The sequence below is a fragment of the Anolis sagrei genome, chromosome 6 (assembly GCF_037176765.1).
Source record: "Anolis sagrei isolate rAnoSag1 chromosome 6, rAnoSag1.mat, whole genome shotgun sequence".
Taxonomy (NCBI): Eukaryota; Metazoa; Chordata; class Lepidosauria; order Squamata; family Dactyloidae; genus Anolis; species Anolis sagrei.
Window position 1 is genome coordinate 47,856,984 of NC_090026.1, and position 18,261 is coordinate 47,875,244.

General features: G+C 44.4%; 2 protein-coding genes across 2 annotated transcripts in view; both read right to left on the reverse strand.

The window, feature by feature from the left end:
* Positions 1–1,691, reverse strand: part of FAM171A2 (family with sequence similarity 171 member A2) — a 59,929-nt gene extending 58,238 nt beyond the window's left edge. The window contains exon 1 of the mRNA XM_060781205.2: positions 1,434–1,691. Coding sequence (XP_060637188.2) covers positions 1,434–1,536 — 103 coding nt within the window. The 5' untranslated portion in view covers positions 1,537–1,691. The remainder of the gene's footprint in view (positions 1–1,433) is intronic.
* Positions 1,692–5,209: 3,518 nt separating this feature from the next.
* The window catches only part of ITGA2B (integrin subunit alpha 2b), a 90,543-nt gene continuing 77,491 nt past the window's right edge, over positions 5,210–18,261 (reverse strand). The window contains exons 27-31 of the mRNA XM_067470087.1: positions 16,316–16,432; positions 14,498–14,611; positions 12,708–12,809; positions 9,947–10,069; positions 5,210–6,876 (exon numbers count right to left, since the gene is read on the reverse strand). Of these exons, the coding sequence (XP_067326188.1) occupies positions 6,781–6,876; positions 9,947–10,069; positions 12,708–12,809; positions 14,498–14,611; positions 16,316–16,432 (552 nt within the window). The 3' untranslated portion in view covers positions 5,210–6,780. The remainder of the gene's footprint in view (positions 6,877–9,946; positions 10,070–12,707; positions 12,810–14,497; positions 14,612–16,315; positions 16,433–18,261) is intronic.

An 18,261-nucleotide genomic window follows, 5' to 3' on the forward strand; every position in this document is an offset into this window, starting at 1 on the left:
CATGGACTAGAGGCATTCTCTCCTGACGTTTCGCCTGCATCTATGGCAAGCATCCTCAGAGGTAGTGAGGTCAGTTCGAACAGACCTCACTACCTCTGAGGATGCTTGCCAAAGATGCAAGCGAAACGTCAGGAGAGAATGCCTCTAGTCCATGGCCATATAGCCCGAAAAAACCTACAACAACCCAGTGATTCTGGCCATGAAAGCCTTCGACAATATATTATTATTATTATTATTGACTCCAAGCAAGCATTTAAGGGCAAGCTCTTCAAACAACATATTTGCCGAATAATAAAAATAATAATAATAATACCATCAATTAAGTTCTTGTGGGTTTTTTCGGGCTATATGGCCATGTTCTAGAGGCATTTCTCCTGACGTTTCGCCTGCATCTATGGCAAGCATCCTCAGAGGATGCTTGCCATAGATGCAGGCGAAACGTCAGGAGAAATGCCTCTAGAACATGGCCATATAGCTCGAAAAAACCCACAAGAACTTAGTGATTCCAGCCATGAAAGCCTTCGACAATACAATACCATCAATTATTCTTACTACCATCATTTAGTATTATTATTATTAATACCATCAATTATTCTTACTACCATCATTTAGTATTATTATTAATATTAATAATACAATCAATTGTTATTATTAATAATACTATCTATTATTATTATTATTTTGATAACATTATTAATAATATTATTAATAATAATACTATCTATTATTATTATTTTGTTTGTCACCCACTTCTCCTCTGTCTGGGGGTGGGGCACAACACAGTTTGAACACAAATGGGCTGCAAGAGGCAGACAGACACAGACAACAGGTCTGTGCAGAGGTCCAAAGAGGATGTAGAGGGGAGAAATGGGTGTGGATAGCTTGTAGAGCCAGAGGAAGAAAATATGGATATGTGTGTATGATCAGATGGGGAAAAAAGGGGGAGATCCCTGAGATAGGATGGAGGAAGAGAAGCAGACAATGGGTGGGTCAGGGTGTGCAGTGGGGAAAGCCAGGGTCTGGGAAATAAACAAGATTACCATGTAAGGAGATGGCCAGCCAAAGGGGGGAGGGGGGGGGCAAAGAAGAGGGTGACAGATGGGAGTCAGGAAAGGAAAAGGGGGGGAGGTCAGAAGAATAGGTCCTTTGCAGCCCCACTGATCCCCCCCTTTTGTCCTGGGAGTGGCAAAACAATGGGTAGAGGCGCAGCAAGGTGTGTGTGTGTGTGTTGTGGGGTGGGGGAGAAACCCTAGGAGGATAGGACCCACCCATCTTTTTCTCCCCCCCCCCCCCAACTTAGAAGGATCAAGAAAACCAAGGGAGGGGCTTCACATCTGGAGGGAAGTCGTCCCCCCCTCCCCCTTTTGGCCATTTCCAGGCCCAAGAAAGGCCGACCCCCCTCCCCCAAAGGCATTGCCCCCCCTGATGCTCACCCTGGGGGCTCGGAGGCTCCTTCCCCCGCGCAGTCCACCCGGGACCGAGGAGCAGGGGCCAGAGGATGGCCAAGCGCATGGCCAGAGCCGGCGATCGCAGCATCCTGGCCGCCCCACCGGCTTCTCCTCCCCGCTACCCGGCCATGGCGCGCCCTGAAGGGGAAAAAAGAAGAGTCTCCAATGCGGGAGGCAGCGGCGGTTATTGTGCGCCTCCTGCTTCTCCCGCAGAACCAGCCTGGCGTCTGCCACAGCGCCACCTGCTGCACGAGAGCGGGACTGGCACAAAGAGCGCCCTCCTCCTCCTCTTTCTTTTCCCCGCCTTCGCCTTACCTCACCTAGAAACTGGGTCCTGTCCAATGCCAGGGAAGAAGGGTCCTGGGAAAGGAAGGGGGGGGGGGACCTCCACGCCTCCCTCTCCCACTCTGGACAGAGATGTACACTCTGGACATGCTCAGAGGGGCATTGGTTTGTTTCTTAGGGTGAGGATGAGTGGGCCAAAGTGTGCTACTCTTGCACTTCTGGAAAATTCATTCATTCATTCATTCATTCATTTATTTAGAAGTTTTCTATACCGGCCTTCTCACCTCAACAAGGGACTCAGGTCGGTTTACAGCATATAAGAAAGTACAATAATATATAAGTACAACAAAGTGCAAAGTCATTACATATTAAAATAGTACACTAAAGTACAATAAAACATCATCATCACAATTACCTAAGCCAAGTCGTTAATCCAGTCATAGTCATAGTCATACTCGTAGTCACAGTTCAGCACAAGGAAGGAGGTTATAGGTTCAACCCTCAAATGCCACATTCCAGAGCCAGATCTTTAGTAGTTTCCTGAACGTCAGGAGGGAGGGGGCAGATCTGATCTCTAGTGGGAGGGAGTTCCAAAGCCGGGGAGCCACCACCGAGAGGGCCCTGTCCCTCGTCCCCACCAACCATGATTGCGAGGGTAGTGGGACCGAGAGCAGCCCCCCCCTCCCCGGAAGATCTTAATAGCCTTGATGGTTCATAGGGGAGAATCCATTCGGATAGGTAAACTGGGCCGGAGTAGTTTAGGGCTTTATAGGTCAAAACCAGCACTTTGAATTGTGCACGGAAGCTAATCGGCAGCCAGTGGAGCTGGCGTAACAGAGGGGTCGTATGGTCTCTGTACCCCGCTCCTGTTAGCAATCTGGCTGCCACACGTTGGACTGATTGAACCTTCCAGGCAGTCTTCAGAGGTAATCCCATGTAGAGAGCGTTGCAGTAGTCTAGACGGGATGTAACCAGAGCGTGGACCACCGTGGCCAAGTCAGACTTCCCAAGGTACGGGCACAGCTGGCGCACACGTTTTAATTGTGCAAAAGCTCCCCTGACCACCACCGAGACCTCGGGTTCCAGGCTCAGCGATGAGTCCAGGATCACTCCCAAGCTGCGAACCTGCGCTTTCAGGGGGAGTGCAACCCTGTCAAGCACAGGCTGTAACCCTATGCCCTGTTCGGCTTTTCAACTGACCAGGAGTACCGCTGTCTTGTCTGGATTTAGTTTCAATCTGTTGTTTTATATTCCACCCTTCTCACCCCGCAGGCAGAGGCGGCCCTAGGTAATTTTCAACGGTAAGCAAACAGTATTTTGGCACCCCCCCCCCAACAAATCATTGATATATATTTTCTGTTTGTCGTGGGAGTTCTGTGTGCCATATTTGGTTCAATTCCATCATTGGTGGAGTTCAGAATGCTCTTTGATTCTAGATGAACTATACATCCCAGTAACTACACTTGCCGCACTTGCTCCCTTGCCTGGCCCGCTTTGGGTCCGGAGGCGTGCCTGAAGACCCCGGCGTGTGCACCAAAAGTCACCTCTTCTCCTGACTTTCTCCTCAGCCATTGGGACCGAAAGAGAGAGAGAGAGAGACAGAGGTGGAGATGCCCACCTTTCCTGAAGGTAGACATAAAAACAAAGGAGGGAGCGGAGGTGGGAGATACCTCCAGCCAGAGGGTCTCTCTCTCTCTCTTGGTCCCAATGGCTGAAGAGAAAGTCAGGAGAAGAGGCGACTTTTGGTGCGCATGCTGGGGTCTTCAGACACGCCTCCAGACCTGAAGTGGGCCAGGCGCGGCAGCTCCGCCCCTTGGCCCACCCGCGGATTGGGGAGAGGAGAGGAGGCAGGTGGAGTGCCAGGGGATCGAGAAAGGGGAAGGGATCGAACGCAGAGAACAATTGAGAGCCAGTTCTGCTCGTGCACCCCGTGGCTGGGTGGAGCAGGAACGAGAGGAGCTCAAGGGGATCAGCCGGCAGTGAGGCAAGAAAGCCGAGGCTCCCCCCGGACTGCTAGGGCTGTTGTGAACTGAGGGGACTCTCCTCAAGTGGCAGTCAAGGGGCATTTACAGAGGCACCTCTGCGCCCCTGGCAAAAAAAAAGTGTTCTGCGACCGTTTACTTCGCGTAATGGACGAGCCGCCCCTGCCCGCTGGGGACTCAGGGCGGATTACAGTGTACACATTTATGGCAAACATTCAAGGCCAATTTTTGACATACAAACATATACAGACATACACAGAGGCTATTTAACTTTTTCTGGCTGCCAGGGGAGCTGTCGCTTTCATCATCCATCTGCGACGCTGATGAAGCACTTCCACATTCCCCGCATGCTTCCCTGCTGGAATGCTTTGCTGGAATCTTCTTTATGGCCTCATAAATCAGTTAATTTAGCCTCCTCACATTTTAAGGTGGTAACTAATTTTCCTACTTGACAGAAGTAGTCTGCAGTGCCTTCCATGTTCCTTGATTCGTGTTTGGGCAATGCTGCATTTGGTGGTCCCTATGTAGACTTGTCCACAGCTGCATGGTATACGGTAGACTCCCGCATAAGTGAGAGGATCCCTCTTGTCCTTTGCTGAACGTAGTGTTTGTTGGATTTTCTTGGTGGGTCTGTAGATAGTTTGTATGTTGTGTTTCTTCATCAACCTCCCTATGCGGTCAGTGATTCCCTTGATGTATGGCAAGAACACTTTTCCTCTGGATGGATCTTTGTCTTTACTCTCATGGCTTGTTCTCGGTCTTGCAGCTCTTCTGATGTCTGAGGTGGAGTATCCATTGGCCTGTAAAGCCCAGTTTAGGTGGTTCAGTTCATCTTGGAGGAAGTGGGGATCTCAGATTCTGCATAGGGAAGCTGAAAAAAATCTGTTCCTGGTTTGAAAATGTTATTTCCTGTTTAATTGTGTGGCACTTATTTTTAAAGTAGTTGTTATATTCCAGAAACTTTGTTTTCATGGCTGCCACAAACTATGTTGAATTGGTTGAGACTCAGTGAGAGATTCATTGAAAAACTGGAGCAAAATGTGCTGCAGGATGTCCCACTAAAACAAAGATTTTATGGTTCAATAAACCTTTTCCAGGTTTTTATGATATAACCAATTAGGAAATGACATTTATAACCAAAATAAATAAATAAGGGATACTGAACACATTGTAGTTTTTGTTCATTAAATAAAATGTTTGGTAAAATGCCCCAAACATTCAGGAACCATTGAGCGATCGGAGCAGATCTATAGTACTGAGTTACCCTTCAGAGAATATTATCATTCTGACATTCAAATCTCCATCAGAAGAAAGTCTTTTCCCCAGGAGACAGATGGAGGACCAACTTCACAGGAAACTAGGCTCATCTGGGATTAACAAAGAGTGAACCCAATATTAGCTGATGCAGATGGAAGACTTGGTCACTTTCACATTTGAATATTAGAAGGAAATCATCATGACTGGAGAACTGATTGGGTGTGAATTAAGAATCAATTTATCATATAACAACAATACTTTATTACAGTCCATGGACCCATGACTCATTTATCATACAATCTCACCAGGAAGTTCACAAACAAGTATAAATTCATTATTATTATTATTATTATTATTATTATTAAAATATCTGTTACAGTGAAATTTTGAAACATCAAAGGCACTGGCCTGCTGAAGAGTGAAAAGACAGTGTGGAGGACACCCAAGTTATTTTTTAAAAGAATTCAGTCATATTCATGATTTCAATTCTAGGGAATTATGTTATTAGTTCTCATCTGTGTTCATATTTGCCTATTAACTCCTGCTGTTTTATATTTAATGCAGAGATGTAGAATGCGAAGCTCTCCAGATGTTGTTGGACTCCTTTACCCATCAGTTCTGGAATGTGGACATGGGTGATGGGAGTTGTGGTCCATCCACATATAAGGAAGACACAAGTTCCATGCCCCTCTTTTAAGGGAAGGTAAGCCACATATCATTTTTTAAATGTGCACAAGGGAAGATTCTCATTTTCAGCATATTCACCTCTCTTCAATAGGAGTATAGTGTCTAGGCTCTAGATCCAGGGAAGTCATGCTACCCATGCTCTATTCTGCCTTGGTTAGACCACACCTGGAATATTGTGTCCAATTCTGGGCACCACAATTGAAGAGAGATATTGATAAGCTGGAATGTGTCCAGAGGAGGGCAACTAAGATGATCAAGGGTCTGGAGAACAAGCCCTATGAGGAGTGGCTTAAAGAGCTGGGCATGTTTAGCCTTCTTTTTTTTTCTTTTTAATTTTTTTATTGTTTTATAGTGTAAGTAGAAAACAAAACAGATGAACAAAAGGAAAAAAATTAAAAAAAGAAAAATATGCAAAAGATTTACAAAAGAGTGAATGTTCAGTGCTCATTAAACATATGAACAATCAGATTTGGGTTGTTGTAGGTTTTTTCGGGCTATATGGCCATGTTCTAGAGGCATTTCTCCTGACATTTCGCCTGCATCTATGGCAAGCATCCTCAGAGGTAGTGAGGTCTGTTGGAACTAGGAAAATGGGTTTATATATCTGTAGAATGACCAGGGTGAGACAAAGAACTCTTGTCTGCTGGAGCTAGGTGTGACTGTTTCAGCTGATCACCTTGATTAGCATTTGATTGCCTGGCAGTGCTTGGAGCAATCTTTTGTTGAGAGGTGATTAGGAAACAAACAAGGACATCTTATTTCTGTCTTGTGTATAAATTAGCAAGCATTTTTTAAAAATGGATTTGTGATTTGTTGTATACTTGGTGGAGAGGAAGCAAGAAAATCCATGGCCTGAAAGAAAAAAAGGGACTGAAATTGTGGAGAGGTTAAGAATCCCGCTTGCTGAGCTTCAACATTATAATCTCCCCAAACTGTGCACGCATGATGCTGCATATTGTAGGCGTTGATTTATGAAGCAGAAAATGGCATCCTTAGATATGGATAAGGGAAGGTGGTGAAAGAGTAAAAGATCCAGAGGGCGTCATCTCAGAACCATATTCAAGGATGGTTCAATGCAGTAATGAATTCAGATGAGTTGTGTATGTGGAAGCATCACATCCTCATTCATTCCCATCACCAGGTGACTGTGCCCCAGGCTCATTGGTTAGCTGCTCCTCATCCTCTGTGGGTGGACGCTTTCTCTTGAAAAAGCCCGTCTGTTAGAAGAAAGAAGAAGGGAGAACATGGGGTGAGTAAAGCATAGGACTCCATGCCAGAAAAAGGTAACCCACACAAGCATTCCACCCTTCATGTGCACGTACTACACTGTCAGCTAAAAAAGCATTGTCCATACACCCCACTTCTGGTGAAATTTCCGGAAGTGCCCCAGTGTTTTCAGAAATATCAGCCAGTAGCAGAGTTCACAGAGTAGGGGCAAGCTCTGTGGCAGGGGTCCTCAAACTTTTTAAACAGAGGGCCAGATCACAGTCCCTCAAACTGTTGGAGGGCTGGATTATAATTTGTAAAAAAAAAAAAAAAGAATGCCTATGCACACTGCACATATCTTATTTGTAGTGCAAAAAACACTTTAAAACAATACAATAATTAAAATGAAGAACAAATTTAACAAATAAAAGTTTATTAGTATTTCAATGTGAAGTGCGGGCCTGCTTTTGGCTGACGAGATAGGATTATTGTTGTTGTTGTTGTGTGCTTTCAAGTCGTTTCAGGCTTAGGTTGACCCTGAGCGAGGGCTGGTTAAATTACCTTGGAGGGCCGTATCTGGCCCCCTTAGTTTGAGGATCCCTGCTCTATAATGTGGTTTAATAATAATCATAAGAAGAAGAAGAAGAAGAAGAAGAAGAAGAAGAAGAAGAAGAAGAAGAAGAAGAAGAAGAAGAAGTCACAGGGATGAGGGAGCAAGCTTGTTTTCTGCTTCCCTGGAGACTAGGACACGGAACAATGACTTCAAACTACAAGAAAGGAGATTCCATCTGAACATGAGGAAGAACTTCCTCACTGTGAGAGCTGTTCAGCAGTGGAACTCTCTGCCCTGCAGTGTGGTGGAGGCTCCTTCTTTGGAGGCTTTTGAACAGAGGCTGGATGGCTATCTGTCAGGGGTGCTTTGAATGCAATATTCCTGCTTCTTGGCAGGGGGTTGGACCGGATGGCCCATGAGGTCTCTTCCAACTCTATGATTCTATAATAATAATAATAATAATAATAATACTTTATTTATATCCCGCTACCATCCCCCCAAGGGACTCCGTGTGGCTTACATGAGGTCAAGCCCACAATACATCAATAACAAAGGCAATAACAAAAACAATCAATACAATACAATTAATATAAACCACATAAACACAAAATAAACAATCAACAATCAACAGTGACACACAAGCATTTAAAAACCAATGGCTGGGCCAAATGTAATAGATTAAAATTTAAAAAGAATACTGGACATGAACAAGGTAGGATATAACTGGGATAGGACCTCAACCTGTGGGTCCCCAGATGTTTTTGCCTTCAACTCCTAGAAATCCATTTTTTTTAAATTGAGAAAAAATATATAGTTATATAGGCATATACTATACATCTCCCCCTCTTTTATTTACATTCACCCCTGTGCTCCCCTTCTCCAGAGCCATCTCTTCTTCTAAAGTCCCACCAAAAGTTCAGTGCTTCATTTGGAGATAAATTCCCATCTTCTTTTTCCAATACTTTTTCTAGAACTTTTCTCCAAATTCAATTTGCACTATTTTAAATGGCTTTTAATCTAATTTTAATGTTTTACTTATGTAACTGTTGTTTTATCTGTTGTATATGGGAGGCATCGAATTGTTGCCGGCTGTAAACCACCCTGAGTCCCCCTTTGAGGGTAGAGAGGGGTGGGGTACAAATATTTGAAATAATCAATAATATATGAATGTATATAAATAAAAATGTAATGTTCGTTTGTGGGATTAACATAAATCAAAAACCACTGGACGAATCGACACCTAACAACTCAATGAGTGACCATCACTCAAAAAATGTTGATTTTGTCATTTGGGAGTTGTAGTTGCTGGGATTTACAGTTCACCTACAATCAAAGAGCATTCTGAACCCCACTAACAATGGAATTGAACCAAACTTGGCACATAGGACTCCCACAACCAACAAAAAATTCTGGATGGGTTTGGTGGGCATTGACCTTGAGTTGTGGGAGTTGTAGTTCACCTACATCCAGAAAACCCTGTGAACTCAAACAATGATGGATCTGGACCAAACTTGGCACAAATGCTCTATATGCCCAAATTTGAACACAGATGGAGTTTGGGGAAAATAAACCTTGACATTTGGGAGTTGTAGTTGCTGGGATTTATAGATCACCTATAATCAAGGAGCATTCTGAAGCCCACCAATGACAGATTTGGGGGAAACTTCCCACACAGAACCCCCCGCAACCTACAGAAAATACAGTATTTTCTGATGGACTTTGGCAACCCTTCTAACCCCCCTCGTGACCCCTCCAGGGGTCCTGATCCCCAGTTTGAGAAATGCTGCCTTAAGGCCATCCAGTCCACCTCCCTTCACCAGGGCAAGAAAACATAATCAAAGCTCTCCTGACAAAAAGCCATCCAGCCATAGATATAGATAGAGAGATATGATTCACACACACACACACACATGATAAATCTAATATCATAGATTTGAAAGGGACCTCTAATAATATGTTCCATGTTCCAGAGTAGGCAAACCAGACACTCTCTACATCAACACTGACAAGGAAACAACAAGAAGTACTGCTTGCCCACAAGAATAAAGAAATTATATACATTAGAAACCAACGCTTTCTCATTATTTTATTTTCCAGATCACCAGACTGGGCCACAGCAACGCATGGCAGGGGATGGCTAGTATATAATATTCGTATATAATAGTATTTTCGACGTTTCAATTTTTTAATTGGAAGAATATTTAAACATTCTTTGGGTGCCTTCTGCCTCCTAGAAACACAACACTGCAAAATCTGGATCCTTCCAAGATCATAAATAGCTTTTTTCCCTTTATTTTCCATCAATTTTTGGGATGAAGTGGCTCTGTGGGCCATGCAGACAACAAAAAGAGGCCACACTTCACCAAGACTTTAGAGTAGGATAACACTCAGCCCACAAAGAGACTCCCTATCTCTCTACTTCTCTCTTTACATAGTTAAGGGGGCAGCTACATTTTGAATTCTGGCATCCATAGTGGCACAATACTTCCATGGCGTGTCTCACCGGTCCATCTCAAAGTTTCACTCACCTTCCAAAGAATTATAATGAAAGCAGCAAGAAGAAGAAGTCCCACCAAGACAGCTACTATGATCCACCATACAGGGATCTTTCTCTCAGCATCAGGATTCACCCACTCTACTCGTGTCTTTGCCTGGTTGGGAAAGAACGGAGGGAAAACCAAACTGAAACTCCGGGGTCTCTCCATTACTCTTGAAGGAGGCTAACCCTCCAGATTTTCCTCGACATAACCAGGAGCGGATGTTTATCTCCAGAACAGGAAACCCTCCAGGCCTGGCCTGGAATCCAAGAATAGATCTTTTCATCTCCAAGAAAATCTAGAGAATGCTAGAGATGTGAGAAGCAATTATTGCATATTCCCCAACATTTCAGAGATAAAAACTGGAACAGACATATGGTTAAGCAGCATTAGTATGTGGTCAGTAGGCATGAGCAATCCATGGTTCTAAATGGTTTTAAAGAACTTACAAAACTAAAGTTCTGGTGGTGAAAACTAGGGGGCGCTGGTGCTTTGCTTCTACAGTGCTGCTAAAGTTCTGGTGGTGAAAATTTCGGAACTCTATCAAAACTTTCAAAACTTCATTTAAAATGGCAGTTCCTAATTGGTTGTGTCATAAAAATTGCCAATAATGAAATAATGATGAAATTTTGGAAAATTTGTTCCGAGTTCTGAAATTTTCACCATCAGAACTTTAGCAACACTGTAGAAGCAAAGTACCAGGGCCCCCTAGTTTTCACCACCGGAACTTTAGCTTTGTAAGTACTTTAGAACATTTAGAACCATGGATTGCCCATGCCTAGTGGTCAGAATGGCAAATTTTACTAATGAGGATGAACACAACAAACCTGAAGAGGATATAGGGAAGCATCAAATTCTTCCCCTACCTTTCCTCTCCAGCAGTTGAAATAGGCTGCAAACGAAGGAGGAAAGCGGCAAGAGAAGGAAGGAACTAGGATAATAGAATATCAGCTGAAACAATGGGAAGGCAGAGGATTAATTGGGACTGTCTCCAGGACGATAGCATGGTATGCTACAGCAATCTCACAAGAGTTTGCTATCTCAAAAGGCCAAGGCAGGAAATTACAAGAAATAACAGTAATATTAGGTACAGGTCTGTGACTATTCATTCCAGGGTCGATTAGAGGAAATGATCTGGGTAACTGGTAGGAAGAATAAGGCTGTATTCGACAGTGTGTAGGGCTGAGTTAGAACTGGTATTTTTCAAAGGCTTGTTGAAACCACCAGGTCTTCAAGCTCTTATGAAAGGAGGGGAGGGATGGGGCCTGTCTTATTTCCCCTAGAAGGGCGTTCCAGAGATGGGGGGCCACCACTGAGAAGGCCCTCTCTCTCGTCCCGACCAACCGCACTTGAGACAATAGTGAGACCGAGAGGAGGGCCTCCCCGGAAGATCTTAGAGCTCATACCGGTTCATAGAAAGAGATGCGATCACGGAGATAGGTGGGGCCCGAACCGTTTAGGGCTTTATAGGTCATGACCTGCACCTTGAATTTGGCTCGGCAACTTATCGGCAGCCAATGAAGCTGTTTTAATAGGGGTGTTGTATGCTCCCTATAGTTTGCTCCAGTAACGAGCCTGGCTGCCGCCCGTTGTACCAGTTCAAACTTCCAGGCCGTCTTCAAGGGCAGCCCCACGTAGAACTCATTGCAATAGTCCAGTTTGGATGTAACCAAGGCGTGGACCACCCTGGCCAAGTCAGAGATAAGGCAGGCTCCATCACTTACCCCTTTTTGTAAGAACTTGAAGACTTGGTGGTTTCATCAGGCCTTCGAAAATTGACTAGGCTCAAGTTCCAAGCCCTTGGCCAACAGTTAGGATTTGGCCTTGCACTCCAGCCATTACCCTAGTCCCCTTCCATTTGAGAGCACTTTTTCTTCCAGCCCAGACCCTTTAAATGGTCCTTTAATTGGCCCTGGAAATGAGTGGCCCCCGGCCCTCTGGTATGACCACTGCTGAGACCGGTTCCTGCACTGTAGCATTCTGTCAGCCTCATGCTTCCCTTTTCTCTGCAATAGCTTCAGCCTAGCCCGCCCAACGGCTTAGGAATTTTGGCCCCTAGTAGCTTATACTGCACGAAAGAAGAGAGTGGAACTGGTTTCTAAATTGGTTTTAATATATATGGTGTGTTAATAGTTTATGTTTCACATTGTATGTCTTTTGTATTTTTTGCATATGTGGAAACTGCTCTGAGTCCCCTAGGGGAGATAGGGCAGTATATAAATAAAGTTATTATTATCTGAAACACAACAAGATGAGTCCACAGCAGACAAGCCACCACCGAAAAGGTCCTCTCTCTCGTCCCCACCAACCGTGCTTGTGACAGTGGTGGGAGCAAGAGGAGAGCCTCCCCGGAAAATCTTAAAGTTCACCAACACAGTATAAGCGTATAAAACATCTATATAAATAAAAATGTAATGTTCGTTTGTGGGCTTAACATAACTCTAAAAACTTTGGACAAATTGACACCAAATTTGGACATAATACACCTATCAGGCCAACGAGTGACCATCACTCATAAAAAATTGTAAAACACAGCAGAAGAGACTGAAAAAGCCAAAAAGCAAGAATACATTACAATGGATTTGCAAAACCACATATATATATGCAAACACACATATACACATATATACACACACAAAACACATATACAGACACTGGGCCACAGCAACGCATGGCAGGGGACGGCTAGTATAATATAAAACACAATCAATTTTCTTCCCTTCATTTCAGCAACCCTGATTTCTGAACGTACCACAGCAGATCCACTTGGCAGAACTTCTGGCTGTATGTGGTATGGCATTCCTGAAACACTGAACTGGGCTTGAGACTGGATGAGAAACTGTTCCACGGGCCGCTGTAGTAAAACAAATGCCACAGACAACATGTAAATCTCATTAATCTGGGACAGTGGGCCTGGGTAAATAATGGAGGGAGCAGCTTCATCCTTTCGAAAGGGAAAGGACAGCCCATGCTGCTCCTTGATTCATAGAATGGCTTCCCACCTCCCCAGATTCTTGTTCTTACCTTCGAAGCCTTCACTGGATGTCTGACCCAAAATATTTCTACACAATATTTTGGGTCTATCCCTTTCTACGTTCATTTATTTATTTATTACAGTATTTATATTCTACCTCTCCCACCCCACAGGGGACTAAGGGCGGATTACAATGTACATATACATGGCAAACATTCAATGCCATAGACACACAGCATATATAGACAGACACTCAGAGGCTATTTAACAATCCAGTTTTTTCATGAAGGTATTCTGGCCTTCATGAGGGTATTCTGGCCACTAGGGGAGCTGTCGCTTCACCGTCCATTTGTGACACTGATGAAGTACTTCCTCATTCTTTGCATGCTTGCTGGAGATTTTTATGCTGTCGTAAATTAGCCTCCCTACCTAAGCGGTACCTAAATTTCCTACTTGACAGATGCAACTGTCTTTCGGACTGCAAAGGTCAACAGCAAGCTACACAAATTGGTTGGAACCTCACTCTGACCCAGGCTGGCTTCGGACTCATGACCTTTTGGTCAGTAGTGATCTTAATGCAGCTGACTCCCAACCAGCTGCGCCACAGTCCCGGTGCTTTTTCCTCGTTTCCACCTTCCATATGTCTACTGCTTCATATCCTTCAAATCTCCCACAAAAACCTCTTCTTATCCAGTAGATTTTGGCAATAACTTGCCCTTCTCCCATTGTTTACTTTATAATTTCTACAACCACAACTTGGGAAAGGCATTTTTTGGCCTAAAATACCCAGAATATCCAGGTGCTAGCAGAGTTGGTCTATGGCAGTGGTTCTTGACTTGTGGGTCTTCAGGTGTTTTGACCTACATCTCCCAGAAATCCCAACCAGTTTACCAGCTGTAAGGATTTCTGTGAGTTGAAGGCCAAAAGATCTGGGGACCCACAGGTTGAGAACCACTGCTCTAAGGGATACAATTGGTGGTCACTCCTTGTGTTGTGAGACATTTTGTTGCCAAATTTGGTGTGATTTCGTTCATTGGTTCTTTTGTTTTTAAGGTACTCATTATGCACAGAGCATTTTTATATATATAGATGACATACGCTTCTGTCTAAGATGTTGTAAAAATAGGGAGGAAGGAATGCTTATACATTTTGTTTAATAAGTTTATAATTTTTTTATTTTTAATAAAGGAAGGTTGAGAACCACTGGTCTACCTCTTCCTTTGCTAGTTTCCTTTGTCTAATTTTATACTGCAAGGTCCTCAGAGCAAGGACTTATCTATTTGGTAGTCTATTCAAAGCATGTAAGGCATAGCACAGGCTCATAGGGTGACAAAGGGGACTACTCTTTCAGCAGGTACTTTGCAAGAGGGAACAACAGTCAAGTGCTAATTGACATCCATAACATCTATTTTGGCCATAACATCTATTTCAGGAGAGCTTTCATTTGGTATGCTGGGCTGTTTTGGGACATTAACAAATGGAACTCTTTATGGAAAAAATATACTTTTTTTGCTCTGCTACTCCCTGAATATTATAATCTGCATGTCCAGCAACAGCTCCTTTCTTACCTCTCGGAAACTTGGCAACCACAAAACAGCATGGATCGTTACCATGGCTCCTTGCCCTTTCTCCAGTAATCCCACTTGACAGTGAAGGACAGCGCAGATTTGGCTGCTACAGTTCTGCAGGCAGATTGCGTTAAGTGGATTACATTTCATTCAAAATAGGCTAATCAAGTTGCTCAATCTATAAGGCCTATAATTCGTAGAGACTCAGGGTACAATACTATATAGAGGGCAAAGGTTGAGGGACTGCAAACAAACATGTTCCTCAATTTCTTGGATATGAAGGGATGTTTCAGCTAGGTAGATTCGGCCCCCCACATTTGCGGATTTAACTTTTGTAAATGTAAACATTTGTCTATTTAATAAATACGTTCTGTCCAGAAATCCAGCATGGAGTGTGACCTTAGAGTAGAACTGGAGAAGTTAAAGATTTCTAGAGAAGTGTTCTCATAGATTCATAGAATCTTTGAGTTAAAGAGACCTCGTGGGCCATCCAGTCCAACCCCCTGCTATTTATTTATTTATCGTGTCAGGAGCAAACCAAACAGTTGTATTGCAAACAAACAAACAAACAAAACACAAAGTTTGCAAGCTTGGTAGTTGATTTAATGTCCTTTGACCAGTACTTGGAGTGCCTCTGGTGTTACTATAAGAAGGTCCTCCATTGTGCATGTAGCAAGGCTCAGGTTGCATTGCAGCAGGTGGTCAGTGGTTTGCTCTTCTCCGCACTCGCATGTCGTAGATTCTACTTTGTAGCCCCATTTCTTAGGGTTGGCTCTGCATCACGTGGTGACAGAGCACAGTCTGTTCAGCGCCTTCCAAGTCGCCCAGTTTTCTGTGTGCCCAGTGGGGAGTCTCTCATTTGCTATCAGCCATTGATTGAGGTTCTGGGTTTGGACTCTGGCTTGCTGAGGTGTTCCAGCAAGTGTCTCTGTAGATATTAGAAAACTATTTCTTGATTTAAGTCATTGACGTGCTGGCTGATACCCAAACAGGGGATGAGCTGGAGATGTCACTGCCTTAGTCCTTTCCCTATTGGCTGCTACTTCCCAGCGGATGTCAGGTGGTGCAATACCGGCTAAACAGTGTAGTTTCTCCAGTGATGTAGGGCGCAGACACCCCGTGATAAAGCGGCATGTCGCATTAAGAACCACATCCACTGTTTTAGCATGGTGAGATGTGTTCCACACTGAGCCTGCATACTCAGCAACAGAGTAGCAAAGCCCAAGGGGAGATGTCTTCACTGTGTCTGGTTGTGATCCCCAGGTTGTGCCAGTCAGCTTTCGTATGATATTGTTTCTAGAGCCCACTTTTTGCTTGATATCCAGGCAGCGCTTCCTGTAGGTCAGAGAACGGTCCAGAGTGACTCCCAGGTATTTGGTTGCTACAAAAGAAATGGGGCTACAAAATGGAATCCATGACATGCGAGCGTGGAGAAGAGCAAACCACAGACTACCTACTGCAATGCAACCTGTGCCCTGCCACATGCACAATGGAGGACCTTCTTATAGTAACACCAGAGCCCTCCAAGTGGCCAACTACTGGTCAAAGGACATTTAATAGAATACCAAGTCTGCAAACTTTGTGTTTTGTTTGTTTTTAATGCACTACAACTGTTTTGGTTTGCTCCTGACACGATAAATAAATAAGTTTCGCCCACATCTATAGCAGGCATCCTCGGAGGTTGTGAGGATTCTGTCCATGAAAGCCTTTGACAACGCAAAGTTGATTTAATCCCATTTCTGGGGATGTGATCACCAGCCAATGTGAATGACTTTGGACCATACTATGAAGCTGCCCACAATCCGCAAAAGATCTCACCACCATCACCGCTGGTTCCTCTGGTGTTACGGGACTCAGGTCACGCTTCTGACGCCAGCGTCCTCCTTGGATGCTTCTATTGGAGCTTGGCGTACTCATGGGCTCTTGGAGTTCCAGCTATAGTGAAAGAGACATAGTGCAGGTTAAAACAAGCTATTGTATCTCAAGGGCAACAATGTAAAGCATCCCTCTGTCTATATGCTTTCCAACAACCAAAACCATTTCAAATCTATAATGTGCAAAGGAAGGAAGCTTGGCTTTCAGATGTCCTTGGACTGCAGCTCCCACCATTTGCATTTGAACAATATATGGAGGATTGCAATTTGCCCATCCTCACTAGAGAGGCAAAACACATGTATGGAACCCAAGGTTTCGGCAGTGGCTGGGAGAGCTTTTGCACAGTTAAAGCTTGTGAGCCAGCTGCGCCCATACCTTGGGAAGTCGGACTTGACCACGGTGGTCCATGCTCTGGTTACATCCCGTTTAGACTACTGCAATGCTCTCTACGTGGAGTTGCCTCTGAAGACTGCCCGGAAGCTGCAATTAGTCCAACGCTCGGCAGCCAGGCTACTAACAGGAGCGGGGTACTGGGAGCGCACAACTTCCTTGTTGCGTCAGCTCCACTGGCTGCCAGTTAACTTCCGAGCACAATTCAAAGTGCTGGTTTTAACCTACAAAACCCTATACGGTTCCGGCCCAGTTTACATGTCCGAACGTATTCTCCCCTATGAACCATCAAGAGTGTTAAGATCATCTGCTCTCGGTCCCACCACCTTCGCAGTTGCGTCTGGTCAGAACGAGAGACAGGGCCTTTTCTGTGGTGCCCCCCCAGCTATGGAATTCCCTCCCGAATGAAATTAGATCTGCCCCTTCCCTCCTGACCTTTAGGAAGCTAGTAAAACCTGGCTGTGGAACGAGGCCTTTGCAGAATGATGGGTGAGACTGGTAATCGACCAAAGTTATTGACCACAATATATGGACTGAATATACGGACTGAGTTAGACATGTTTTTATCTTGGCGAACGGCTTTTATGTAATTTATCTTATATGTATTTGTTAATTTACTGTAGATATGAGATGATTTAGATTTTTACTGTTAGTATTGAATCCTTGCTGTAAACCGGTCTGAGCCCCTCTACCGGTAGAGAAGATCGGGATATAAAAGTTTTAAATAAATAATAAATAATATTTTCTGAATCATCTACACGTAGCTTAGGACGTATAGGACATATGTTCATTGACACTGAAATACAACACCACCTGAGCTCTGCGAGTTCAGCATTTTTCTGAATGAAGCAGAGAGTGTTTGAGGAGTGGGACATCCGTAGGGATACCAAGGTGCTTGTTTATAAAGCTATTGTCCTTCCAACCCTGCTATATGCCTGCGAAACATGGACTGTCTACAGACGTCACATGCAACTCCAAGAACGATTCCATCAGTGTTGCCTCTGAAAAATCCTGCAAATCTCTTGGGAAGACAAGTGGGCAAACATCAGTGTGCTGGAAGAAGCAAAGACCACCAGCATTTAAGTGATGGTCCTCCGCCATCAACTCCTCTGGACCAGCCACGTTGTCCGGATGCTCGACCACCGTCTCCCAAAGCAGTTGCTCTACTCTGAACTCAAGAATGGAAAATGGGATATTGGTGGGCAGGAACAGAGATTTAAAGATGGACTCAAAGCCAACCTTAAAAACTCTGGCATAGACAGTGAGAACTGGGAAGCCCTGGCCCTTGACCGCTCCAGCTGGAGGTCAGCTGGGACCAGCAGTGCTGCAGAATTTGAAGAGGCACGAATAGAGGACGAAAGGGAGAAACGTGCCAAGAGTAAGGTGCGTCAAGCCAACCTCGACCGGGACTGCCTTCCACCTGGTAACCTCCACAGTCACCTACAGATGGTCCATCGCTAGTACACCGATTTTGGAAGACAATCTTACTCGGATAATGA